The sequence below is a fragment of the Rhincodon typus genome, chromosome 1 (assembly GCF_021869965.1).
Source record: "Rhincodon typus isolate 14 chromosome 1, sRhiTyp1.1, whole genome shotgun sequence".
Taxonomy (NCBI): Eukaryota; Metazoa; Chordata; class Chondrichthyes; order Orectolobiformes; family Rhincodontidae; genus Rhincodon; species Rhincodon typus.
In genome coordinates, this window is record NC_063332.1 from 116,840,531 (window position 1) to 116,865,654 (window position 25,124).

Genomic DNA, 25,124 nt, shown 5'->3' on the forward strand with positions numbered 1-25,124 from the left:
GAATAACATCGCTTCATCGGAGGCCTCACTGATGATGTCACCTAGCACGGTGATAAAACGTCTGAACAAAAACAAGCCGGCCCGGCGAGCAAGTTAACAACTTCACCCACAACCCGAGCTACAAATCTTTGCTAAAACTTTAAAGGTAAATATCATTTTTTTGGGTGAGACTTTCGTTCTTGCTGTATTTTCATCCTGATGGCGTTGCTCAACAGTATGTCCAAGGCTTGGTTTTAAATGATTAAAAAATGCTCATTTCCGTGGGGAACTCACTTGTAACCGTATTAACGTAACCACATCAAGTTATCACTTGACAAGAAAAGCACTTCTCAAAACATTTAATATTTTGACTGCAGTTTGTGGACAGATTGCAGATTGTGTTCAAAGCTGAAACTGTGTCATATTTTGTCAGTCTCAAGCAGACAGGTAAGTTTACCTTCCAAAAAAAATTAAATGTTACTACATAAAGCATTTTAGTTAGTTGTCACAAACGAGAAAACAAGATTCAAAAAGGCAAAGTGTTAATATTGTTAAGAGGATATTCATACAAGAGGAAAAAAAAGAATAATTTTTAAAAACAAAGCAAAATACTGCAGATGCTTGAAATTTGAACGAATATTATTATTTCATTGCATAATAAGTACAATTCCAATCAACGATTTGTTCCCATTATAAAGTGACTTTATACAAGAAGTCCAGAGATGATACTCCATCAAATCAAATTACCATTCCCCACCCCCCGCCATTTTAATTGAATTGCTGCAATTTCAGTGCATAATATAAATGAAACATTTATATTATTTTTATTATTATTATCCTGGTTCGATTATTTATTTTTATAATACTGTACTAAGAGTTACTTCTTTGAATATGTCAATAAGATTCCTGTTACCATTGCTCAGAAAGAATTCCAAACAGTGTGATTCTCACCTCATGAATTCTTTGCATAAACAGTTTTACACCAGCAAAGGGAGTATGCGTGAAAATGTTCATAGTGCACCAGTAATAATGTCAGTTATAGCCTTCTCATTCATCAAAGTGTCAGGTGAGTAAAAAAGGAAAACCACTTCAGTGCTCTGTATCATTGATGCCCTTTCGGGTGAAAATTATAGCTGCAGAATAACATTGGCTTTTGAAAAACACTTGTACTGTTACTGCAGCTGTGTAAAAATAGACAAAGTTGTTTTTTCAGAATGGTCATTGAAAGGTTGATGTGTGTCGTGCTTCTTTCATTGACACTTAAAGACAGAACAAACATTTTAGTGTAAATTTTCATTAGTCAACAAAAACAAAAACATCTGAAAAGTCTGAAAAACAAAACTACAATTTTAAAACCTGCATCCGTTTTTGGTGGTCAAGTTAATGCAAACATGCAAGGCAAGAGTGCACCAAGGCATTTGACCCAAGGTTAAAGGAGGGGTACAAAAACACAAGAAAACAAATAAAACCACACAAAGTCATGATGCAAATCTTCACCTTGATTCGCTTTCAGGGACTGGAGAAGAATAGCTGAAACAGAATATGCAGGGAAAGCAAGAAATTAGAAACCTAGCACAAGGTCAAATATGAAAGAAGCTAGATAATTGAACTATCGCAGTACACTGCCAGGAAACTGAGGGAAGCTGCTACAGCAGAAGACGAAGTTGCTCTTGGCTGCCCACCAGCTTCTGTGGTAAGATGAGGATTCATAAATGTCTTATGAGAGAAAAGGGAAAAGGTCTGATGCAAAGGAGGCTGCAATTTCCTTTGACATTTTGAAGGAACACTGCTGCTCCTCCTGGCCACAAGAGATATTTCCCAACTCACTTGGAGTGCTTCTTCAACATTTCCAATGGTTGTTGACCTAATAAGGTCTTGCAGCAAAACTGCAATGACGTCCCCACTTGGGCCCTGGGTAAAATGTCAAAGCAGTCACATGTGTATCCTGCTTTAGTTGTATGCCTCATTTCCCTGCAAAACCCCTCGGATCGATATCAAGGGCAGGGGGATAGAGTTGACCGTCTATCTAGGTAGATAACCTACCTGCTGTTCAACTGAGCACTTGCTGGAATTCTGCTGTGAGAACTGGCTTTAAAAAAATGATCCAGAAAGGTTCCCATATGGTTGTAAGGCTTTCTATGTTACTGATAGTGGGGCATGGTTTGGAAAAGTACCTTGAATCAGTAGAACTTGCTGTTTTTTCTTTTAAAAGGAGTAGTAATTGCTCAACCAAAAGAGTAATAAGTCCACAATAAAAAAACAATCCACACGGTCAAGAGACCTACTATTTGCAGAAATGAATCATCAGAACAATGCCAAACACAAATCTTAAACATCTAATTCAGAATTAGACTATTTCTATCTGTCTATCAGTGAAAGTAAGGGTGGAATCTTCCCAGGCACTGAATGACACGGGATTTAGTGAGAAGGTGAGGGAATTCACATGAGATGGCTACCAATGAGCTGCTCGACCCCAAAAGCAAAAAGTTCCATTTCCAGCCAAATGTTGAATGGCGAGATGTGATTCTCACTAATGAGCAGCAAAAGGCCTGTGTGAACTCATTAGCATGCATTAACATCTTATGGCCTAAACTCACTTCATTGATACACAGTTTCCCTTTCTTCCCCCGCTTGTTAGAAACTAGACAATTCCCGACATACAAGAGATTTAAGGTTCTTACAAAGATTTGTAGCTTGGGTTGTGGATGAGCTAGCTGGTTATCGTACAGTTGTTTCATCACCATGCTAGGTAACATTATCAGTGCAACCTCTGATGAAACAATATTGTTCTACTCCGCTTGGTATTTATATGATCCGATCTGTTAAGTTGGGTTGTGTCATTTCCGGTTCTGTTCTGCATGGGTTTGTATATGGGGTCTAATTCCATTCGGTTGTTGATTGCATTATGGGTTGAAAACCAGGTCTCTAGGAATTCCTGTGTGTGTCTGTGGTTGGCTTGAGCTAGGATGGTCACGTTGTCCCAGTTAAATTGATGGCCTTCGTCCGAGTGCACTGAGATGAGTCAAAGTTCGTCGTGTCATTTTGCTGCTAGCTAGTGTTTGTGTACCTGATGGCTAGTTTCCTTCTGTCTAGCTGATGTAATGTTTGTTGCAGTCATTGCAAGGTATTTTGTAAACTGTGTTGGTCCTGCATGTCATGGTTATGGGATTTTTGGTCCTTGTATTTGTAATAGAGAGGCTGAGGGTTTGTGCGCTACCATGGTTCCTAGTGGTCGTAGAAGTCTCGTTGTCAGTTCTGATATGTTCTTGATGTAGGGTAGTGTGGCCAGTGTATTGGGGCGTACACTTGGCATTGTCTATCTAATAGGCACCCATAGATGAAGTTGTTGGGATAGCCATTGTTAGCAAAGACCTTGTATAGGTGCTCTTCCTCCTTCCTGTGCAGTTCTGGCATATCGCAGCGAGTTGTGGCCCATTTGAATAGTGTCCTAGCACAGTTTTGTTCGTGGAAGTTGGGGTGATTGCTGTAGAAATTGAGGATTTGGTCAGTGTGACTTACCTATATACTGTGGTCTGGAACTCCCCATTGGTCATTCGATCTACCCTGACATCTAGAAAGGATGTTGATTGTTGTCTTCCTCTTCTCTCATAAATTTGGTCCCGTTGTTGATGAACCACCCTACGACAAACATTCTCAAGGACCAAAGACCCTATACCCATGACATGCAGGATCAACGCAGTTTACAAAATACCTTGCAATGACTGCAACAAACATTACAATCGGCCAGACCGGAAGGAAACTAACCATCAGGATACACGAGCACCAGCTAGCAGCAAAATGACACAACGAACTTTCCCTCATCTCAGTGCACTCAGACAATGAAGGCCATCAACTTAACTGGGACAACGTGACTATCCTAGCTCAAGCCAACCACAGACATACACGGGAATTCCTGGAGGCCTGGTTTCCAACCCATAATGCAATCAACAATCATATGGAATAAGACCCCATATACAAACCCATGCAGAACCGAACCGGAAATGACATAACCCAACTTAACAGACCAAGTCATATAAATACCAAATGGAGTAGAACAACATCGCTTCATCGGAGGCCGCACTGAATGACTAGCCAGCTCAGTGAGCAAGCCGACAACGTCATGCAAGAGAAATTGGTAACCTGGTGACTCCGGCACACTGGTTGCTCATCCAGACTTCCATCTTAGACACCAGTCACCAACATCTCAGAGCGCTTCTAGTAAGCTCCACGCACATCGTTTGGCATGCTCCTGGAGAAGCCATCAAGGCCTCAGAGGTCTGAACAGCAGCAAGAAAAATTGCATGGAACATTGTGGGGGGTCATTATAGCATGATGGTGGACATTACTCTACTGTAGGTCCAGGGCCCAGGGGATAATGTTGAGAGCTAGACATAATTCCATAAGGTGTGGGGAATCTGTGGTGGCTAAGAACTGATGGGCTGGCTAGCGTGTGTGTCATGAAGGAGCATAATCCATAAAGTTTTTGAGAAGATTTGTAGCTCGGGTTGTGGATGAGGCTGTACACTTGCTCGCCAAGCCGGTGTGTTTGATTGCAGACGTTTCGTCACCCTGCTAGGTAACATGGTCAGTGCGCCTCCAGTGAAGCGTTGGTGTTCTGTCCCACTTGTTATTTATATGCCTCAGTTTGCTGGGGTGGTTGACATCACTTTCAATTCTGTTTTTCAGTGGTTTGTATATCGTGTCCAGTTCAATGTGTTTGTTGATGGAATTCCAGTTGGAACGCCAGGCCTCCAGGAATTCCCTGGCATGTCCCTGTTTGGCTTGTGCTATTGTGAATGTGTTGTCCCAGTCAAATTCATGTCCGTCTTTGTCCATATGTATTGAGACCAATGAGAACTGGTCATGTCTCTTGGTGGCTAGTTGGTGTTCGTGTATCCTTATTGTCAGTTCTCTTCTAGTTTGGCCTATGCAATGTTTCTCACAGTCCTTGCACGGTATTTTTTATATTACATTAGTTTTATTGGTTGAGAGTATGGGGATCCTTTACGTTTGACAGTAGCTGTCGCATGATGGTTGTTGGTTTGTGAGCTACCCTGATACCTAGGGGTCTGATATGTCTCTGATGTTTGTGTCTGTCTTCTTGTGGTCTGTCGCAGACGTAACGGCGGATTGTGCCTTTTGGGTATCCATTCCTTTGAAAAACTCCATATAAATGCTCCTGTTCTGCTTTGCATAATTCTGTGTTGGAATATCATGGACTTTGACGAGCTGGGAGATCAGTAATAGTGTTTGGAGCAGGATGATGAGGGTATTGAACAGGAGGAACTTCATCTTCTACACAGTAAAGCATAGCAGCAGCAAACACGACAAGCCAGATGAGACTTAAATGACACCCAGTTCTAGTAGCTGACAGCTGGGTGCAGCGATCACTCATTAATCACCAACAAATTTGCAGTCAAAGCCCAGCAGTCCATGCTGTTCCCAGAAGCAAACACAGCTTCGAATTGGTTTTTGTTTACTTTTGCTGTTACTGAATAAAAGTGAACACTTTCAACCGTTTGAAATATTAAATGTTTGAAACATTCCAGTATGTGATGGTCCTACACTGGAGAGCGGGTCGCACTCACTTAGCATTGGAAGATGGGGTAAAGCTAAGAGAAGATAAGCTTCAGTCTTAAATAGAAATAGAAGTAAAAATGTGCACATGTATGTGTAATGAAGAGTAAGTTTTGCCACCTATGTGCCTTGAGAAGCATCAGTTTGTGCTTGCACACCTACTTCACCCATGGAGAATGGCCAGCACTTGACTGAGTACACAGCTGGACTTGAAAGATGGCATTGGCACCAGGCATCCTGGGATATCATAGCAGTAGTGCATACATCTGCCTACAGCAGGTGGGAGAAGAGGACAAGGCGGGCCATCATAGGGACGTGGTGCATAGTTGATAAGGCGAGTTGGGAAAGATCGCATGAGAAATTTCAAGGCCTTGTGGAGATTCACTGTTAATAAGGGTGATGACAGCAATAATAGGGATCTCACTGTTCCATTGCAATTTTGGTAGGATTCAGCTCATTTTTCTAATTTTAATAACTTCACTAATCTGAACTTGGCTACTTAAATTGTTTTCTCTTCTCCTTGGGAGAGTCTAGCTTTTTGTAACAGAAGAAATAAAATAGATTGATGAGCTGGAAGTACCACTCTGGAAAAATTATTTTGATTATTTTGAAATGCCAATTACTGTGTAAAGGAAATGTAATGAGTAGAATCTTACAGGGTTCTGAACAATATGGATCTTGGCAAGAAATCTGAAAGAATCACATGAGAAGTCAAGTGAGGCCTATCTCAACGTCGGGAACAGTTACTGCATTTTCCAACAAGAATTCTGGATATCAAGTTGAGATTCTTGCTACAGAACAGTGAGATGCCAATTATTGTTGTCATCACCCTTATTAACGGTGAATCTCACCTCAGTAATATGCAGGTTTGTATCATATCATGGGACAGATAGAAACCAGATGTCGAGAATTCCTGACTTCCAAATCAGAATGGGTGCCTGGCAATTCCAGATTGTTGCTTGCTCTTCCGGACCTCAATCTTGGACACTGCACCAATGTTTCAGGCGTGTTCCAGGGTACTGGCCATACAGACCACACATCCGTGGATGCTGACATTTGACAATGCGCCAAACTCTCCACACCTTCATATTGCTGCTCCAAAGTGTACATCGCCATTTCAATGCTGCACTATGAAGCACACCACATAAGTAGGATTGGAATGCTCTGCAAGGGACAGACTGGACCAGGCTGCATCTCTGGGCTGCATGCCAAAACCTCACACAGTTAGCACCTACCTAGATGCTTACAGCATCTCTGCTTTGCCTGATCTTGTCTTTTTTTTAACTCTGTCTCTTCAGCCTCAGTTTAAAGCTTCACAATACTGCCGTACTTTCATTCAGTGCAGACATAAAACCAGACAACATATCATGCTATTCATCAACCATTCGTTCAGGGGTCAACTCGCTGCCTCGATCTCGCACCTACTCAGTGCTTACTCAGATAACACATTACATGTGCTGCAAGCAAATGTCTCAAAGCCTGAAGGAAGTGGTGAAATCAAGGGAAACACCCGGCATTCTTGGGAGGTTCGGTTCCAGTACAATAATATCAAGTAAAGCCTTCGCTATCAGTTCAGAAGCGTAAGCATGGTCATTTGGTAGCTTGGACAGTCATGGTCAGGATTCTCTGCTCAACAAGGGGTGAGTTGCTGAATGGGGGATGTCAAGATATCCTAGCAGTGGTGGCAAGTGGGAGAGCTGAGCTAGCACTGGATCAGACAGGCATCATAGAATTGTGGTAGGAAGCTAACAAGGTAAGTTTGGAATAATAGCACAAGCAAATTTGCTAGGCCTCTCAGACAGAGACCCTCCATGACGTTTGGTGAAAGTGACAGCCAACTTATCGTAAGCTTCAGCCCAATAGCTTTGCCATTGGAGGTAATGTTGACCACACTGCCTTAAATTGATTCCTGTTGCTGAATTACTAAGGTTAAGTGTTGGCAGATTTATCGCATGTAATTGCTAATGACAAATATTTGTAGTAATGAAAGACGGTAACAAAGTTATTTCAGTCCTTGAGTACAGGTCACCAGTTACGAAGACAGATTAATTTCAAATTATAATGTCAGCTACTAACAAGAACACAGATGTCTGAAATGACAAGGAATCACACATTTTCATCTAGAACATGATGCATTGTTCATCCACCTCAGAACAGGGTTCAGATAGACACTGACCTCTGGGACCTGGGAGGTCTTTTACCTGTTCTGAGCTTGTTTTCCAGTTGTCTACTCCAGTTGGAGGTGATGGTGATTATAACCATTGCATTATCACATTGTCAGTCAACTTCCTGCCTGTTTCTAGAGGGAAGTAGTGTGAAGCAAGCTTCAAGCACTCTCAAAGAAGCATTTTGGAGGTGATGTAATAGTTAAAGGCAGGTGAGTTTAACTGAAAGGACATCTAAACTTTCCTTACATTGTCTGGAGGCATGTCATGCTCCTCAAGGCCCTATAGAAAAAGAGGGATTCTTCAGTTTCCCAATTTTCATCATCTGGTGTGAAAACCATGGGGCTTCTCCACTCAAGCCAAGTTAAAATTATGGCAGGGAATCAAGGACATTAGAAAAAGCAAAAGCCATATAGAAAGTAGAACCTTTCCAGCCTTAGCTGCCTGTCTAGAAGCATCCTTTACAATCTGGTGGGTAAGTAAACGAGAGCCCACCTCGTCAGAAACCAACAGATGGGTGGACTTAAAATCCCTTCCCACCCAACCACGAGTTCAGATCCAATCCAGACAGATAGGATAAAAATCTTCTCACCCTGCTGGCTGTAAGGTTCCTATGTCTTGCACCATCTTGCTCCAGTAGCTGAAGGATAAGATACAAAGGTGGGAGGCAGCAATGGGGGATTTAAAAAAGATCAATAAATGGGGAAGGGAACATTAAATATACGCTGAGATAGCAACTATGACAATTTCACAGGTAGTCGATCATTACGGCATTCACTAAACTTATCTAAAAATACAGTAAAAGCCATTTAACAAGGATATTGCAATCGTAACAAATTTATCTAAATCAACCAATTGTCAGTGACTATTGTACCTGTGGATTCTCAATTCAATGGTTTCTATTATTGATTACTGCATCATATTCAATTTTGAGATTTCACTATTCCATTGGTACCCAGGACCGATTCTTAGTTTTTCAGCTGTGTTTGAGTTTTGGTAGAACAGCTGAGTTTCACAGCTGACTGAAATGCCAGGAGACTGAGAACAAGAAGATCACTAATCAGGGAGGCTAATCAACAAATCTATCAGCTATAACTCTCAGTTCTGATTGAATAGCTGTAAAAATGTGGATTCTCATTGTTGGATGCTCAGTCTTGTACCTCCCCACTCAGTAAGGTACCCAACTAATTGGCATTTCAAACAGATGGTACCCTAGTCAGCTGAAATATACCAATATTCTAATGATGTTTTGTGATTAAAATTCTATTAAAAACTAATTGCAGTTGTCTTGCCTCAGTGGTTTATCCAAATGGATGGATACTAAGCCAGCAGGCCAGTTCACAGCAATGAATTAGGGCAAATCAGTTTCCTTCTTTCTAAAGTAGACTTAAATGGCTTATACTGCATTGGATTTTTCAATATTTATCTTCTATCCTTTGTTAATAGGGCTAAACATGTTTATTCAGATTCATGCTGTATCAAGTTCTCTGCTGAAAATGCAATTGCTTTGAAGCCATGCTTAGGACGGTTATAAGAAAACTTAGTGAGTCACCATCTACTATTCCTTTAAACGTTAGTTTTTAAACACTAAGTTTGATATCCTGAACTCTTAGCACTGCTACTTAAAATTGTTTTGTACACTGACAGAAAGTCTTTGTCTGGCTGGTTGAATAGTGTGGGCTGTAGGAATTTGGTACATTTATACACTCTGTGTCACTTGTTGAAATCTCGGATAGGAATTCTGTAGCTACGCATTTCAAAATCAAAAACAACCATTTTTAATGAGCAGCAACAAATTTTCCATTTAAAATTTCTTTTAATTTCAATAACAAATTTGAAAGTAACTTTTAAATTGTAACATTTATACCTCAGAAAGAGTTCTAGTGTCTCAGATCTCACCAACTTCAGTCTTACCAATCACTTCCCAAAGAGAGAAAACTGAATTAGTCAAAGTAATATATGTTCTAAAGTATCCTAAATAGGATGATATGGTGCATGGTAAATTGTGCATTGGTATACAGAGAGAACTGAACTCTCTCTTTCAGAGGTGCCTCCTAAAGGACAAATATGAGGGAAAGTGTTACTTTCCATCTGCTTGCTCCATACGAATGAGAAACCCTCCTTCTAGGTCTGATAATCATCCACAAAATCAAAACATCTCTCCAATAAGCTGTTTACAGTTCATGAAAAAAAAAGTCAATGAAAATATTGCCAGGCCTGGAAAATATGTTAAAATGACATTTTTTATAAATGATAAACAGGTTGCAACTTATTTTTTCAAAATAGTCACTTTCTCAGTTAAATCCGGAGTGCAAAATGAAAGATCATGGACATTCTCAGTGAATGCAGCGTAATACATGCTATTTTCCCAGCTCTTCCACAAACACATGCGCTGCTCCTACTTATGTTTACTTGCAAGATATGTCTCACCCTGAATGGATTGGACTCGACGAAAGAGCCACATTGTCCAAGTTGTCTCCTTCCCAACTTAAGCGATATGAGGAGTCCTTGTCAGGGCCCTTGACCAGAGCTACCTGCAGTTTCAGAGAAATACTTATTTTAGAGTTAATGCATCAATTTTTGTTGTGTAACCTCTGATTAGACTGTCTACATAAAGTTAGAATCAATGCACATGCTGAAAAATTAGAGTATTTAAAGATCCTTCATTTCAAAATCAATTAAATTGTTAATGGATGCATATAGTAACTTCCCATTCTAAGTAATATTAGAATTCTTACCAATAAAAACCACTTAGCACTAAATTTGTTTTGAAAGGTAAAGCAAAACATCCAAAGTGCTACAACATTCCTTAGCTTTCCAACTTTACTGAGGAGAAAGTGCAAACAGAAGATTCAAGACCAATTTTCGAATAAACCAAAACGGTATAACTCATTAGATGTACAGCAAAGAAAATTCCTTTTAATTAGTGAAAATATTGTATGTCGTTTAAAAATTCCCTGAGGCATATCAAGGCATAAGTATACATTAAAACAGCAAAAATGCTATTCAGACTGCATCCAAGCTGCAATGTTACATACCTGGCTACTTGTAGCTGTGATTAATTCTTCAATCATGGCACTGTCCCTCTGGTATGGGCCATGGCTTGGTGTGTTGGACCTGTCTGAACTGAAGGATCGTAGGCTGATGGGTTGTTCAGTTGCCATGGAAATGCAGGAGCAAAGTGACGATGTGATGGGATAGGATGGGCAGGAGAGTGAAGAAAGCATGCTATTAGCATATTATGCAACTTCCAGGGGACTAGGATTTAATAAAAAGAAAATAAAGCAGGAACACTGGCAGCATACCCTGTGTTCAAGGGACAAAATGGTCAAATCCTAACTCCTGGGAGCAGTCAAAATAGAAACAGTCCCCACAAAACAGTTTAATAATGATAGCGGATTTAAACTAAAGGAACAATAAATTGTGAGCTACTCTGCTAAATAAGCAAATATGAGATGTTGCACAGAATTATGGTTTATTTTGCTTTTATTTCAATTTTAATTATTTAAAATATCCTAAATTATATGGGAAAATAACTGAAAAAAACTATTATCTGACATGAAGAAATCAAATTGTATTTGAAAGAAGTAGATAGCACCTCCTCCACTTGAAAAAGCTCACACTTTAATTATTCAAACCATGACTGATCTAAGAGAATCAGAAGGCTTTAAAGGATATATCTTTTGAGTAAACAACATGCAATTAAAGAATTAGAAATTAACTCCAAAAATCCCAGAGTGGTGTTGAGCAAACTCGCTGTTGGCTTTATGCAAATTTGTTCACCAACATAAACGTTAATCTTTCTGTAGAAACCCCTGGAAGGTACATTGAGGCAAGTGCTAGTCAGTCACATATGACTTACATTAATTATGTGACTGTGCTGTGTACCAAAAGGCCTGCAGAAGTTGCTAGTATATTATAAGCAGATATTTAGAGGTGCAGTTATAATCACCTTCAACCCTGCAAGATCACATACTTGAGTCACATCAGAAAGAAGTCGACTATGAGCAGATATTAAAGTCAGGAACTTACAAAGTTGTTCAAGTTGGATTACTCACAATGGCAAGGGCTTCCACCCTCAAGTGATGCAAGTGAAAGGCAATAAGAGAAAGAAATGGGAAGTCCAGCGGATCAGTTTCAACTTAAAAATAGGAGGTTTGCGTAATACGACGGCAGCATAGATCACTGAAGCTGGTAAAGAATTCAATACATTTTTTTTTCTGTTTATAGAGGTAAAGAGAATTGAGTGCTATTATGAGAAAGAAGACAGTTGAGTTTGCAAGTTATCAAAAAGGAACAAACTTACTGGGCCAATAACCATTTTTCCCATTCTCAAAGATTCTTATGTACCTATTTTATCCTCTAGAACTGCAACTATGCCGGTACTCTCTGGAACAGCCTCTCTCAGTGTCTGGCAGCATCAGGGGAGCAGGAAAGCTGAAGTTTCGGGTCTGGACCCTTCTTCCTCTGATGCCGCCTGGCCTGCAGTGTTCATCCAGCTCCGCACCTTGTTATCTCAGACTCCAGCATTGGCAGTTCCTATTATCTCTCTCAGTGTCTGCCTTGTGCTCAATGTTCAAAACTCCTTTGATTTTTGCACTCCTTTTAAATTCTCACTTTCTTTTGGTTGCCTACTCATTGCATGTTGTTTAATTGAGATTGTAATTGCTGCCTCAGATAAGAAAGCTGGTCCCTTATAACTGTATGGCAGTTTTACGAGTCATTATTGCACAAAATATGCAGAATTTTCAGCACAGAAACAAAGTAGGCAGCTCAATTTGCCTACGTTGATATCTATGCTCCATATTAGCCTTCATCTACTCTATTCTGCCTAACCCAGCATGATAGTTTATTCCTTTCTCCCCCTCACAGACTTATCAGCTTTCCATTAAGTGCATCTCTCTTATTCATTTCAAATGCTCGTTGTATAATTCCATATTCTTACCACTCTTGGGTAAAAAGTTGAATTCTTGCTGGATATATTAGTTAATTTCCTTTATTTATGCCATCTAGATTTGGATTCCCCACAGTGGAGACATTTTCTGTACATCTATTTCATCAAATAATTTCAGAATATTTAATAGGCAAATTATCCCCCATCCTTCCACTTTCCAGAGAAAAAAAAGCCCAACCTTTTCAGTCTTTCCAACAAGGTAAACCTCTTTGTTCTAATAATGTCCAGTTTAGCACTTCAACTAGTGTCTCAACATCCTTATGATAATGCTGTATTATTCTAGAGCAATGCAAAAATATCTCAAGGGCAATCTTCTTTCTAACGTTCTGGGTGGTGGCTGAAATAAATGGAACAAAATTGCAGCATGTTCTCCAATGGACAGGTGACCTGCTTTGCCAGATTACCTTCCACAAAATTATATAAATTGCATTCCTCATGTTTGGACTTATCTTCATTCCAACAGTACAGGAAAGCATTGCGGTTGGCTAGTGGTACATTTCTGAGAGTTTACAATTTTACAGTAGGTTTATGTTTTTGTAAAATGTGATTTATAAATCACTTATGGCGATGACATTGATGATAAGTTGGTGTTTTGATCAGCCAAGTTACATTATTCTGGCTAGCACACAATTATTTGTCAGACATCAATCAGTGTCTATTCTTGCATAATAAAACATTTCAGCAAGTCAGACATATTTGAAATGCACAAAGGAAGAATGCTTTCTCAGGTGACACAGAATTGTCACCTCAAACACAAAGAAACCTGATTATACATAACAATTTTTTGAAATGGGTAAGTTTGGAGAGAAGACTTTTGACTGAAAGCATACTTCAGTCTGATAGAAAAATATTAGTTTCAGGAGATTTACATCTAAATCTTTGTTTTATAGAAACTAATTTCCTCATTCCTGGAGTTGCTAGTATACCTGCTAGTGGGTGAAGTCACCTACAAGGGTATTCCCATTTATCTGACAAAAGTAAACAACAAGAGTATGTAACTATAGTACCTCCCAGGAAATCATACCAGCCGTATGGAATGCAACATAGGAGGATCCCTGGGTAAGGGCAACTGAATAACTGTCAAGCCAATTTGAAGTCAAATTCTTCACTTCAGATAAGGGAGCCATGTGTGATACCATTGCAAGTAACTGTCAGTAAGAAAATTCTTAAAAAGAAACAAAATAACTAGCTAGCAATTTTCTTCTCCAAATTTGACTGGATTTGATAAAGATGCCACTAAGAAAGGTCTGAGTCAGGAGAGACCCAAGAACTCCCTTATACTGTCTTACCCCAAGAAATCCTTGTGGCAAATTGCATCTTAATTTTTCTGAAGGGTCACTAGACCTGAAATATTAACACTGATTTCTCTCCACAGATGCTGCCAAACATGTTGAGTCTTTTCCAGCAATTTGTGTATTGTTTGGTTTCTGATTTTCAGCATTCATAGTTCTTTCATTTTCATTTTTATTTAGCATCTTAATTTTACTTACCATAGAGACACGTACTGGATTTCTCTTGTGATTTTTGACACCATGCAGCTCCCTCAAATTTTTGTCAAAATCACATTATGAAATATTCCTTCTTATAGTAAGCATTTATGCGTTGCATAAGGTTTTGAACACAATATTCAAGGTATCAGCTTACACCAGACTCAATAGAGAAGAATATATTACAAGACAAGATGTTCATAATAATTAAACTAAATTAATAATTTGTGCCATTGAGCAACAACTTTTTTTTCTTTTATTTCTTTTTCCGATGTTTTTTTTTATCATCTCAACACTCAGGGGGAGATTGCTAGTGACACTTTCATGCGACATTTACCCTGAGTGACTCAAGTACAAATGAGCTCTTGAAGGGTTAAGCATATGCATTTCTCTTTCAAGCCTAAGGATAGCAAGTTCAGCGATGAAGATGTAAGGAAAAAGAACTGAAGCATTTCTCCCAGAGTTCTGCATTACCTTAATATGGCAGCTAAATAAGTCAGAGCAACAAAACCTACGTGGTTGGTTTCGGTATATAGTCTATGTGACATGACAAAAGGTCACAATGAATTAAAAAATAATAATGTAATCATTTTCATATATTATTAAAGCCTTAATAAAAATGCATAAAATGCCAATGTCTATAAAATAACGTTCATAATTTCTTTTAATCGCAGTACAATGCATTGTCTAATCCTGAAAACAGGCAGGCAGTACATCAGAGACAGCAGTAATAGCACAAACAGTAAAATAGGTGATCACAGTAAACAGTAAAATAGATGTGACTGCTAGCAAGATGCAAAGAAAATCACATTTACAATTTTTTTCACAACAAATACCTGGAAGAGGGAAACAAATTGTGTCTCTGCAGCAAGATTGTATTCCTAAAAATATACACCCAGCAACCCACTGGCAGAGGAAGAAAAATATAAAATCATAATCAAGCTTCGACTCGCCTCCCCCCTCCCACCCCCATTTAGTCAATCAGTGGTAGATTCCAGCTGAATAATCCAGGCTGCTGAATCTCAGGCCAGCAGTCACAAGAAAAAGAAAGGTAGTAATGGTAGCTGTTTCAGCATTATTATGGTCTTGTAGACCTAGCCTGATGTGAGCAGCTTAGCAGTGAATGTAGGAAAACAAGCGATGCAGCCATGAAAGCAGTTTCAGGATGCAAGGTGATTGGCTCAAGCCCCAACCCCAAGCAGATTTACCAGAGTGGTAAAAGTGGATGACAGACACTGTCACAGCACTGTGACATTACTCTTGCGTCAAGGGCCACCTACCTGTTTACACCACTGTGTGGAAGCATATGAAAAAGGAGAGGGAAAACAGCAACAATGAAGGGAGAATGACAGAACAATGGCAAAACTCACACATGCAGATGAATACAGAACAACGGTATTAACAGAGAGGAAAATAAACTTCTAATTTAACATACATGTCATTTTCCCCCACATTTACCACAACAATTAGAAGGAATAGGAGGACATGGACTTATTTTTTCTTCTCTAATGAAGCTCATGGTATCATGCCAGAAAAAGAACAACATTTCACTGATGTTGTGATGCCATATATACACAGTATACACAGTCGAAACAACATTGAGTTGAATAATTCGTTAAAGACTTGGTTAGTAACAGGAAAAAGCAATATCCATTGCCTCGTAATTTACATGCAGCTTGGCTCCTTGCCAAATGCCAAGCAATACTCTTCTACCAATTTAATGTAGCCAGATGTTCAATATTCCTTTCAACAATTAAATATTTTGAGTTCTGGACCAATGATTTTTCTTCAGGTCTGTCTGTTGCTCGTCAAACTAGTGACCTCCTCCCAATGTCTATCAATATCACTAAGTAAAATGGACTAACTTTGCCTCCACATTTTCATCTCTTCCAGTGATAAATAGCTTGACTTCCAATTTACACCACTCCCCCAAAATTACTGGAAAAATCTGCATTCATATTTTTGTATTGTGCATACTTAAGGTGTCCCAAAATGCTACACAGTCATAAAATTACTTTTGAAATGCAGACATTACAGTGGTCGTGTAGATAACTGCAACAGCCATTTACACAAGGGACATAAAAGCAATCAAATTAGTGATCAGATAAATTATTTTTGGTGTTTGTGAGTTAAGTATTGATGAGGATACCAAAAGAATTCCTCTAATTTTCTTTCAATTTGTCCTGCCAACGCTTGAGCAAGATATCTTGAAGCATTGTGATGGAGGAAGGTATTAGGACATTACAAATATTGATGGATGAGGTCATAGGGGAATTTGAAAACAATGATGAGAATTTTAAACTCAAGACTGTAGGAAGTGAAATTTATGGTTGAAATCTGTGAAAGATATTCAGCTCAGTGGGTGGTGCGGTGGGGTAGAGGAATCATAGTTTAAATCAAATGCAGTTTGCCATAGACAGATGGACAGAAATTGACTAAATTTACAAGAATACATTGCAAAGACAAATAGAACTGGAATAATTTGTTCCAAGTTGCGGGTTTTGTTTCCTTCTCATGAACAGAATTATTGAGCTGTGATAGAAAATAACACTTTCAAAGCAATGGAACATTCAGCTTGGGGCTCAAAAGTCATAAGATCGTTGGGTTGAAACTGGTAAACAGACATACTTCAAAGCTATATTACTTTGGTGAAACTTTGTGTTTTAATAAACACAAAGTAGGTCTGCCTTTTTCTCCCATGAATTGAGAAAATTCCAGAATCTGCAAACTTAATTCATAGCATAGCGGTTGAGGTTCATGGGGGAGGTGGGGGGGGGGTGGTGCCTGATACTCAGCTTGTCATTTGGTGGGGTGGGAGTATGGAACAGGTGGATGTTGGCTTTTAATGGGCACCAGCCTCATGACCTTGAAAACACAATGAGGAGGCAACCACGCACAGAGTTGGGTTGTGTATACGGCTAGTCTTGTGCCTCAAGACTTGTAAAGAGAAAAAATTATATGAAAGGTATCCCTCTAGCCCTCAGCCCTGAGGCAGAGGCACAGGTGGGTGATGTGCGGAGGTAGCACTAGATAATTTGAATGATGACATAGATAGCTTTTCTCGTCCTAAACAGAAACAATGGAGCATATGACCTCTTTTAATGCTGTAAATTTCTATGATTCACTCAGCACTGAAAGGACTTTTATCAACATCACAAATAACATCCTATGTGACTGTGAAAAACATAACCTATTCTTCTTTATCCTTCTAAACCGGTCTGCAGCCTTTGATGTCAATAGCGTAATTGGAGGCTCAACCGAGGGTCAAACATGACACCAATGGTAATGATGAGTCTTGTTCAGCCCTGAATAGTTGCCAAAGAGAAGGATGGAGTTGGTAGATATGGAATGGAGTTTGGAGTAGAGAATAAAGTCAATGGGATCCATTTCTCAATATTTAATAAGAGGTCATTTCTGCTCATGCAGTACCACTGTACAAGCAATCTGAATAATTTTGTGAAGTGGAGGAGTTAAGAAAGGTTATGGTGAAGTAAAGCTGGGTACCTATGATTCAATAGCAAGAACAGAACTAGGTGAGAGATATTTGGCTGAGGTAAAACAAAACTATCCAACCTAATCCTACTTACTAGTGCTTTTGTCCATAGTCTTGTTGGTTAGGGCACTTGAAGGTAAATCAGTGTTTGAGTAGTGGAAGGCATTCAAGGAGCAGGTAATGAAGGGTCAGAAAAAAAATAGGCCCACAAAAAAGAAATCGCCTCTTAAACGCTAAGGATCTGATAAGGCAAACAAGGAGGATTTTTAAGATACCAAATTCAATACTACAGAAAGCCGAAAGGTGTATCCAAGTTGCAGTGGTAAATTACAATGGAATTAATAGAGCAAAGCCAGTTCATGAAACTATAATGGCAAATAAAATCAGGAAAAACTAAAGACGTTTTATAAATACTGAGGATAACTCAGGTAAGAGTGGAGCCCATGAAAGACCAAAAGTTTGAGGAGATAGGAAGCATTGTTCTTATGAAATAAGGAGGGAGAGAGATGCAGGCATTGTATGTAAGGAGGATGAATGTGAAGTATTAGATATCATAAATATAGTGAGAGGGGACTGTTTTGAAAGGAGATAAATTACAAAGCTCAGATAAGATGTATCCCAAACTGTTAAGAGAAATATTGGAGTCATGGATCATCGCTATACAATCCCCCTTGGCTAAAGAAGTGGTGTCAAACACTGAAGAAGAGTTAACAGAGGAAAATGATAGACTGAATAAGTACAGGCCAGTCTAACTGCAGTGGTGGGCAGATGAGGGGAAAACATTCTGAGCGATTTGATTAACCATTTGGAAAACCACAGATTACGCAAGGCGAATCAGCATGGATTATCAAGGGGAGATGTGTCTGATAAATATAAACTAATACTTGGAGGAGATTATAAAAAGGCGGTTGATGGTAATGCATTTGATTTATTCCACATGTAGTTTAGAATGAGTTTTGAAAAGGTCTCACATGGCAGACTGGTCAGAAACGCAAAAGCCCATTAGATTCAAAGGAAAAGGGCAAGCCGGTTCCAAAAGTGACTCAGTAGCAGGAAGCAAAGGCTAATGGTTAACTGGCGCTTTACTGACTGCAAGGCTGCTTCCGGTAGATTCCACAGGGCTCAGTACATAGTGCCTTGATGTATCTGGAATATTTTAATTCAAATTTAAATATAGGGGTCATAATTGAGAAATGTGCAGATGATACAAAATAATAGTGTCCGATAGTGGGGAAGACAGCAGTAGATTCCAGGAAGATATCAAGGGACTGAAGAAGCAGACATCACAGATACAAATGGGATTAAGTCTTGAGAACTGTGAGGTAATGTACGGGGGAGTGGAAACGACCCACGGGAATACTGATATGCATAGAGGAACAAAAGTACCTTAGAGTACATATTTTCTTTGGAACAAAGAGGCTGAGGGGAGTTGACTTCTTCCTGTCTACTTTTGATCTTGGCTTAGGACATCTTGTTTGCCTCCAATGTAACACTTTTACTCTTGGTCTCCTTTTGTCCTTTTCCATAGCAGTGTTAACTCTAATTGAATTATGATCCCTATCATCTTATACTTTACCACCCTCATTCCCTGAAATGAAGTCTGGAACTGCTGCATTTCTTGTTGAGTTATTACATACACTTCCTGCCCTATTACTTTTGCACTTCTTAGAATTTTGCCTACATATTTGCTCTGATCTCCCTCCAACTTTTACGTGAAGTTCTTAGAATGGGACTTGTACACCAACATCTACAGTATCAATAACGACAGCAAGTTTCTGGGCATAAGTCAACCTTTAAAACTGCTAAAAATAACCCATCAAAATGAGGGTTTACTTATCCATCAAACAGCGAAAGTGAGCCACCAAACTCAGTGTACTTGAAATGTCAGTCAAATCCCACCCAAAGAATGACCATGTGTTAAATTCCCATGACCATGTGTTAAAAACCCGATACGTTAACTCTGTTTCTTCCCTCACAGATGCTGCCAGACCTGCTGAGCTTTTCCAGCAACTGTGTTTTTGTTCCTGATTTACAGAATCTGCAGTTCTTTTGGTTTTTATCAGTATGTTACATCATGGCTGAAAAGATGAGAGAATTTATTGGTACACTGAGTATGTACGAGCATGACTTTTGGGAAAGAAAATGATGAAGTTATCTGATATGCCAGGTCAACTTTGTCACTGTAATTTATGGTTAATTACTTTTGTAGAGATAAAGACCTTCACTTGCATGTTATCCACAAATGGCACAGTACAATAAAATCTTTTAAAAATGCACCATTCCTCCAGAATTAACATTATTCTCAACTGAACTTGTATATTTCTATGCATTTAGTGCAGACAACAGATACTCCTGATTGCCTAAGAGCAACCTGAAATCCAAGTAAATTCATTGTATTCCAATTTCCAATGATTCAAATATCTACTACTTTAGGTATATGAAGTGAAACTAAAAAAAATCATTATTCACAACAAATATGATTTGTCCCTGGGCTGATCCATATTTGCCTCCACGACAAGACTGCATACTTGCGACTATGCAGCAATTTCCAATGGTGACCAGAGGTATAATTTTCTTTGTTAGGTGAGTATCTAGTCTAATGACCCACTGCATCCTGAGCCTATCAAACACATCGGCAGACACTGTTGGCCTTCCTCTAACTGCCGCCTGTAGATGCTGATCAATTGGAGGCTGATAGCTCCAGGACTCAGCAACACATCCAAGGAGGACTGGATAGCTGCAAAATCAGCAGCCCTGGACTCCCAAGATGCCACAGTGAGCAGAGACAAAGGTGTGTTGTTAGTGATGTGGTGGGGTTGATAGGGTGCAGGCATTCGCAGGCAAAGTTGGGGGGTTGAGTCAAGAGCAAGAGCAGTGGTGTGACTGTCAGCAGCCATACTCCTCTTCTATGTACATGTCCTCCATCATGGCAAATTATTGCAAATCAAAGACACTCTACCAACTAGCAAGCATTGCACCCAGGTTTATGAGATCATTAAACTGGAAGATAATGGCTGCCCAGGTGGGAACAGACCCTTAAGTGGTTGTCAATTGATCACTTAAAGTTCTCAAGTGGAGGCAGAATGGGAAGGATGTCCTCTGTCCCTCCTATCTGGCATTTACTTGGGTGGTGGCAGGAAGGTGTTGGGTATCTGTCTCAGTGACAGTCCACCTAATTTTCCAGCCCTCCTAGCTCCTTCTTCACATCCTGTGAGCCCAGAAGATTCTGTTGTCTGCTGCTGTAACTTCCTCCCATGACTTTGTTATATTGAGACTTAACTATTCCAATGTTCTCCAGGGTGGCATCCCACCTTCTAACTCATGTAAAATTAAACCTGCCATAACCTTTCCTGCTAGCAGGCCAACTCCATGAGGTCTTGTTCACCCTTCTCCCCGGAACTTGCTGACTCACATTGGTTTCAAATACTTATCCTTCACTCTAAATCCCTATAGAAGATCATCCTCCCTAGGTATAAATTTCCAGTGGAGCCACAACGAGTTAAGATCTATGTGCTCCCTAATACTAGCTTCATCCACATCCCTGAATTTAGATGCTCACTATTGGCAGCTGTACCTTCAGATTCACAGATTCAAATAGAGAATTCTTTCATCGCGATGCCCTTTTTGACCAAGCATTAGTGAACTGTCCTAATGTATTCTCACATAATTTGGTATCAAATTTTATTTGATAATAGGTCCCTGAAATGCCTTGAGACTCGTTACTACATTAAAGGTGCTGATATAAATGCACATTTTTTGTTGTTGGTTTGATTACGGTTGTATGGTTGGCTGATGTTTCCTTTCCCTCTCTCAAGTGTACTGAGAGCAACTGGAGCATAGAACGACCATCCAGCTGAGACTCATCAATGAAGTACAGACTGGAAATCACACACTTAATCTTTTTTCCTGTGTGGTTGAGTATGCTACCATCTAGTATATACTTTCTCATTCAGCCCTGTGGAAACATGAACATGGTACTCTGCAAATCGACTAGCGAGATCCATCTGCTTACAATTCCCAGGTGATCAATAAACCAAACTTAGAAGTGTGCCACATTCGGGTTTCATTTATTTTAAATAAAATTTAAGTAAAATGCAGAGGCAAGGATTATAGTTAGGCACGGCAATTTTTAATTAATCCAAGGTAAGTTAATATTATGGTTTATTAATTGCAACTAGATACACAATAAAAAAAAACAGAATAAACAGATACCATACCCACAAATCTTCCAGAGATTATAAATAAAAATCAGTGGTTGGCATGAGAATGAATGAAATGCCTATCAAAAGAGCTCATTATTTCTGCTAAATTAGTTAGATTCTCCTGAGATGCAGCTTTGACCTTTTAGCAGCTTGGCTACTCCTAAGCTTTGCTTGGAATCTTGTAAAATTTTTATGAAAAAAACAAAAGCTTTGATCCACAAACCACTAACAAGAATTATTAGCTTTCCTGATAGGTGTCTGTGGCTTTACTATCTGGATAGCCCAAGCTGTAGAAAGGATGTGGCAAGGTTGTCAGCCATTCCTGTCAGCAGAATAGGAAATCCAAAAGAATGATGTCTGCAATAAATTGATGGTACAGACTGGTAACTCCAGATTAGCTAAACTTGTCCACCCTTGTCATTTGACCATTCCCACCAAATGAAGCAGAATTAGGCCATGCCAGTGCACAGAATCATGGGCAGGCCTGTAGCAATCACTGCAAATTAGTCTCATCTATGCTATGAACAAATAAGCACCAAATGATGTTTCTGATGCAGATGAAATCAGACTGTTTTACTATTTTATTTAACTGTTTAAAGATGAAATGTGTAATGGCAGAAAGTGAAGCAAGAAACACATCACTGCTATGGTCTGCGCCAACATGGTTGATGTGGAAAAGACGTCCCTTTGTGTGATAGGTAAGTCTAAGAAGCCACATTGTTTTGCATTTGCAAAGCATTATCCACAGACTATGACTCTAATAAAGCTACCTGGATGATCTCCAGAATTATTTGATGACTGAATCAGAAAGTGAACACAACATATTGATGAAAGAAAAGAAAGATCATTACCCTGAAAAACCATGAAGAGCCTGATGAGTGCCTGCCCACTCACCCACCCGTTTCCCCAACTAAAACTGCAAAGTTTGGCGAGGTGCTCCAGGAATTCACCCTGCAGCACGAAAACATGGAAAACATGTCTGATTGCATTGACATGGCGGACTTGTCCAAAGACAGTGCACTAACTGGAAAGTACTGCTGTGTTTTTCAAGAGCTGACACCCAGTATTTTTTCAATGCCTTTTGCTGTACAAGGTCAGGCCTTTGAAAGGTAGGAAAAAAATTGAAACTTTTTTTCACATAGTTACTACATCTGCATGTTTACATTTGGTATCTCTTGACATAGAGCACGTTTGTAGGCAAATAAGATTATGCGGCGCCTCTTCAGCTGTCTCAAAACTCTGTTTAACACAAGTTTAGGGGCAGTCCACATTCGATTTGTCTCACCGTGATTTGACTATAATTGCTTCAGTCTAGAATTTCTCTTAGCCAATGAATTTACTGAATTTTAAATAAGTAACTGATTAGAAATGTACCTGTCTGAGCGTTCTCCAAGGCGTCCTATTCCTCTATACATCATATTGTCCAGGTATCGACTGCTCGGTAGAGAGTCATCACCGAGTTCTTTCAAATCCTCTGGTCTAAGGTACTCTCCTCCATCACCGGTCATTGTATCATCTCCTTGGGAATAAGAGACAGTTGATCAGTCAGGAGAGGCACTGAGTTGCAAAGTGACCGAGGATGAAAAGAGACACTGGCTGGAAACTAACCATGCACAGTCAAGTAACATTAGAGCAGCAGTTGCTTATTACTGAAGACCGAGAGAAAATGTATGAAAATAACCTAGTGACTGTAACACATTACACAAAACAATGCACTGCAACTTGAAACTTGATGGAGACTCCTTTAACATCAATTGTCAGCTGACATAAACAGATTTTCTGAATCAGATCAAGAGAAAGCTGGAATCATTTTCTCTCTAGGAAAGGGACTGCCTTGTATAAAAGGTGGTACTTCATAACACAGTGATCTCCTAAACTAGCTTTAACTGTTGAAAATACAATTGCTGTAATTGGCCCGAGCTTTTATTTAGCTTTTCACCTCTTCCAGGAGATTCCATAGCTCTGGGTGATGAGGAAGTGTACATTTTGAACATGAAGTGTTGCCCAGAGCATCACAACTGTCGGAATGAAATCAAGTGGACCAATGGGTTTTCTTCAGTCATTTTCTTTATGTTAGGTTGCTAGTGGCAGTCATGCCACACAAGTACCAAGGAATGGCCATTACTACTCCTTGACAGTCAGTTCCAGTATCACCGTCTAATCCTGTATCATTAAGTCAGAGATCTACAGAGATGACAATCCTTTGGCTCATCAAGTCTGCACTAGTCAAGAATGAGCACTTATTCTAACCCCATTATCCAGCACTTGGCCCATAGCCATGTATGCCTTGGCATCACAAAAGCACATCTAAACACTTCTTAAATTTCATGAACGTTTCTGCCTCTATCACCCTCACAGTCAGCGAGTTCCAGACACCCACCATTATCTGGATGAAAAAAATCTTGCCTCACATCTCCTCTAAACTTCCTGCCTCTTACCTTAAATATATGCACACTGATCACTCCACTGAGAGGAAAAGTTTCTGTCTACCTTATGCCCCTCATAATTTTATACATGTCAATCATGCCCTCCCTCAGGCTCTTCTATTCAAAGGAAAACAACCTCAGTCTGTGCAACGTCTCTTCATAACTAAAACTCTCCAGCCCAGGCAATGCTCTGGTGAAGTATAAATCATTGAGATAGCAAGAACTGCAGATGCTGGATGCAGAGATAAAAAAAAGTGTGCAGCTCCTTTCCGGTTCCTCTGAGGCTGCCTGGCCTGCTGTGTTCCTCCAGCTCCACACTTTGTTATATAACGTTCTGGTGAATCGCCTCTGCACTCTTTCCAGTGTAAACTTGCGTCTCCTGTAATATGGATTCCAGAATTGCAAGAAATACTCAAAATGTGGTCTAATTAACATTTTATATGGTTCCAGCATAACCTCCCTGCGCTTAAACTCTAATACGCTAATAAACTCTTAAATGCTAATAAGGTTTTGGAGTAGATTTGTAGCTCGGGTTGTGGGTGTTGAGGTTGGTTGGCTCACCGAGCTAGTTTGTTGTTCCGCAGACGTTTCGTTACCGTGCTTGGTAACATCCTCAGTGCAGCCTCCGATGAAGCGTCGGTATGTTTTCCCGCCTGGTTTTTAAAACTCTGGTGTCCATTGAGCTGGATTGCCTCACTTCCGGTTTTCCTTCGTAGTGGAGTGTATATGGGGTCGAGTTCAATGTGTTTGTTAATAGCATGCTTTGTGGAGTGCCAGGCTTCTAGGAATTCCCCTGCCTGTCTCTGCTTAGCTTGTCCCAGGATTTTGGTGTTGTCCCAGT

At 39.7% G+C, this 25,124-nt stretch overlaps 1 protein-coding gene across 1 annotated transcript in view; it reads right to left on the bottom strand.

Moving 5' to 3' along the window:
- The window catches only part of LOC109928744 (ankyrin-2-like), a 909,810-nt gene that overhangs the window by 104,769 nt on the left and 779,917 nt on the right, over nt 1-25,124 (bottom strand). Inside the window, exons 24-27 of the mRNA XM_048605114.1 lie at nt 23,232-23,376; nt 15,443-15,454; nt 10,760-10,862; nt 10,152-10,255 (exon numbers count right to left, since the gene is read on the bottom strand). Coding sequence (XP_048461071.1) covers nt 10,152-10,255; nt 10,760-10,862; nt 15,443-15,454; nt 23,232-23,376 — 364 coding nt within the window. The remainder of the gene's footprint in view (nt 1-10,151; nt 10,256-10,759; nt 10,863-15,442; nt 15,455-23,231; nt 23,377-25,124) is intronic.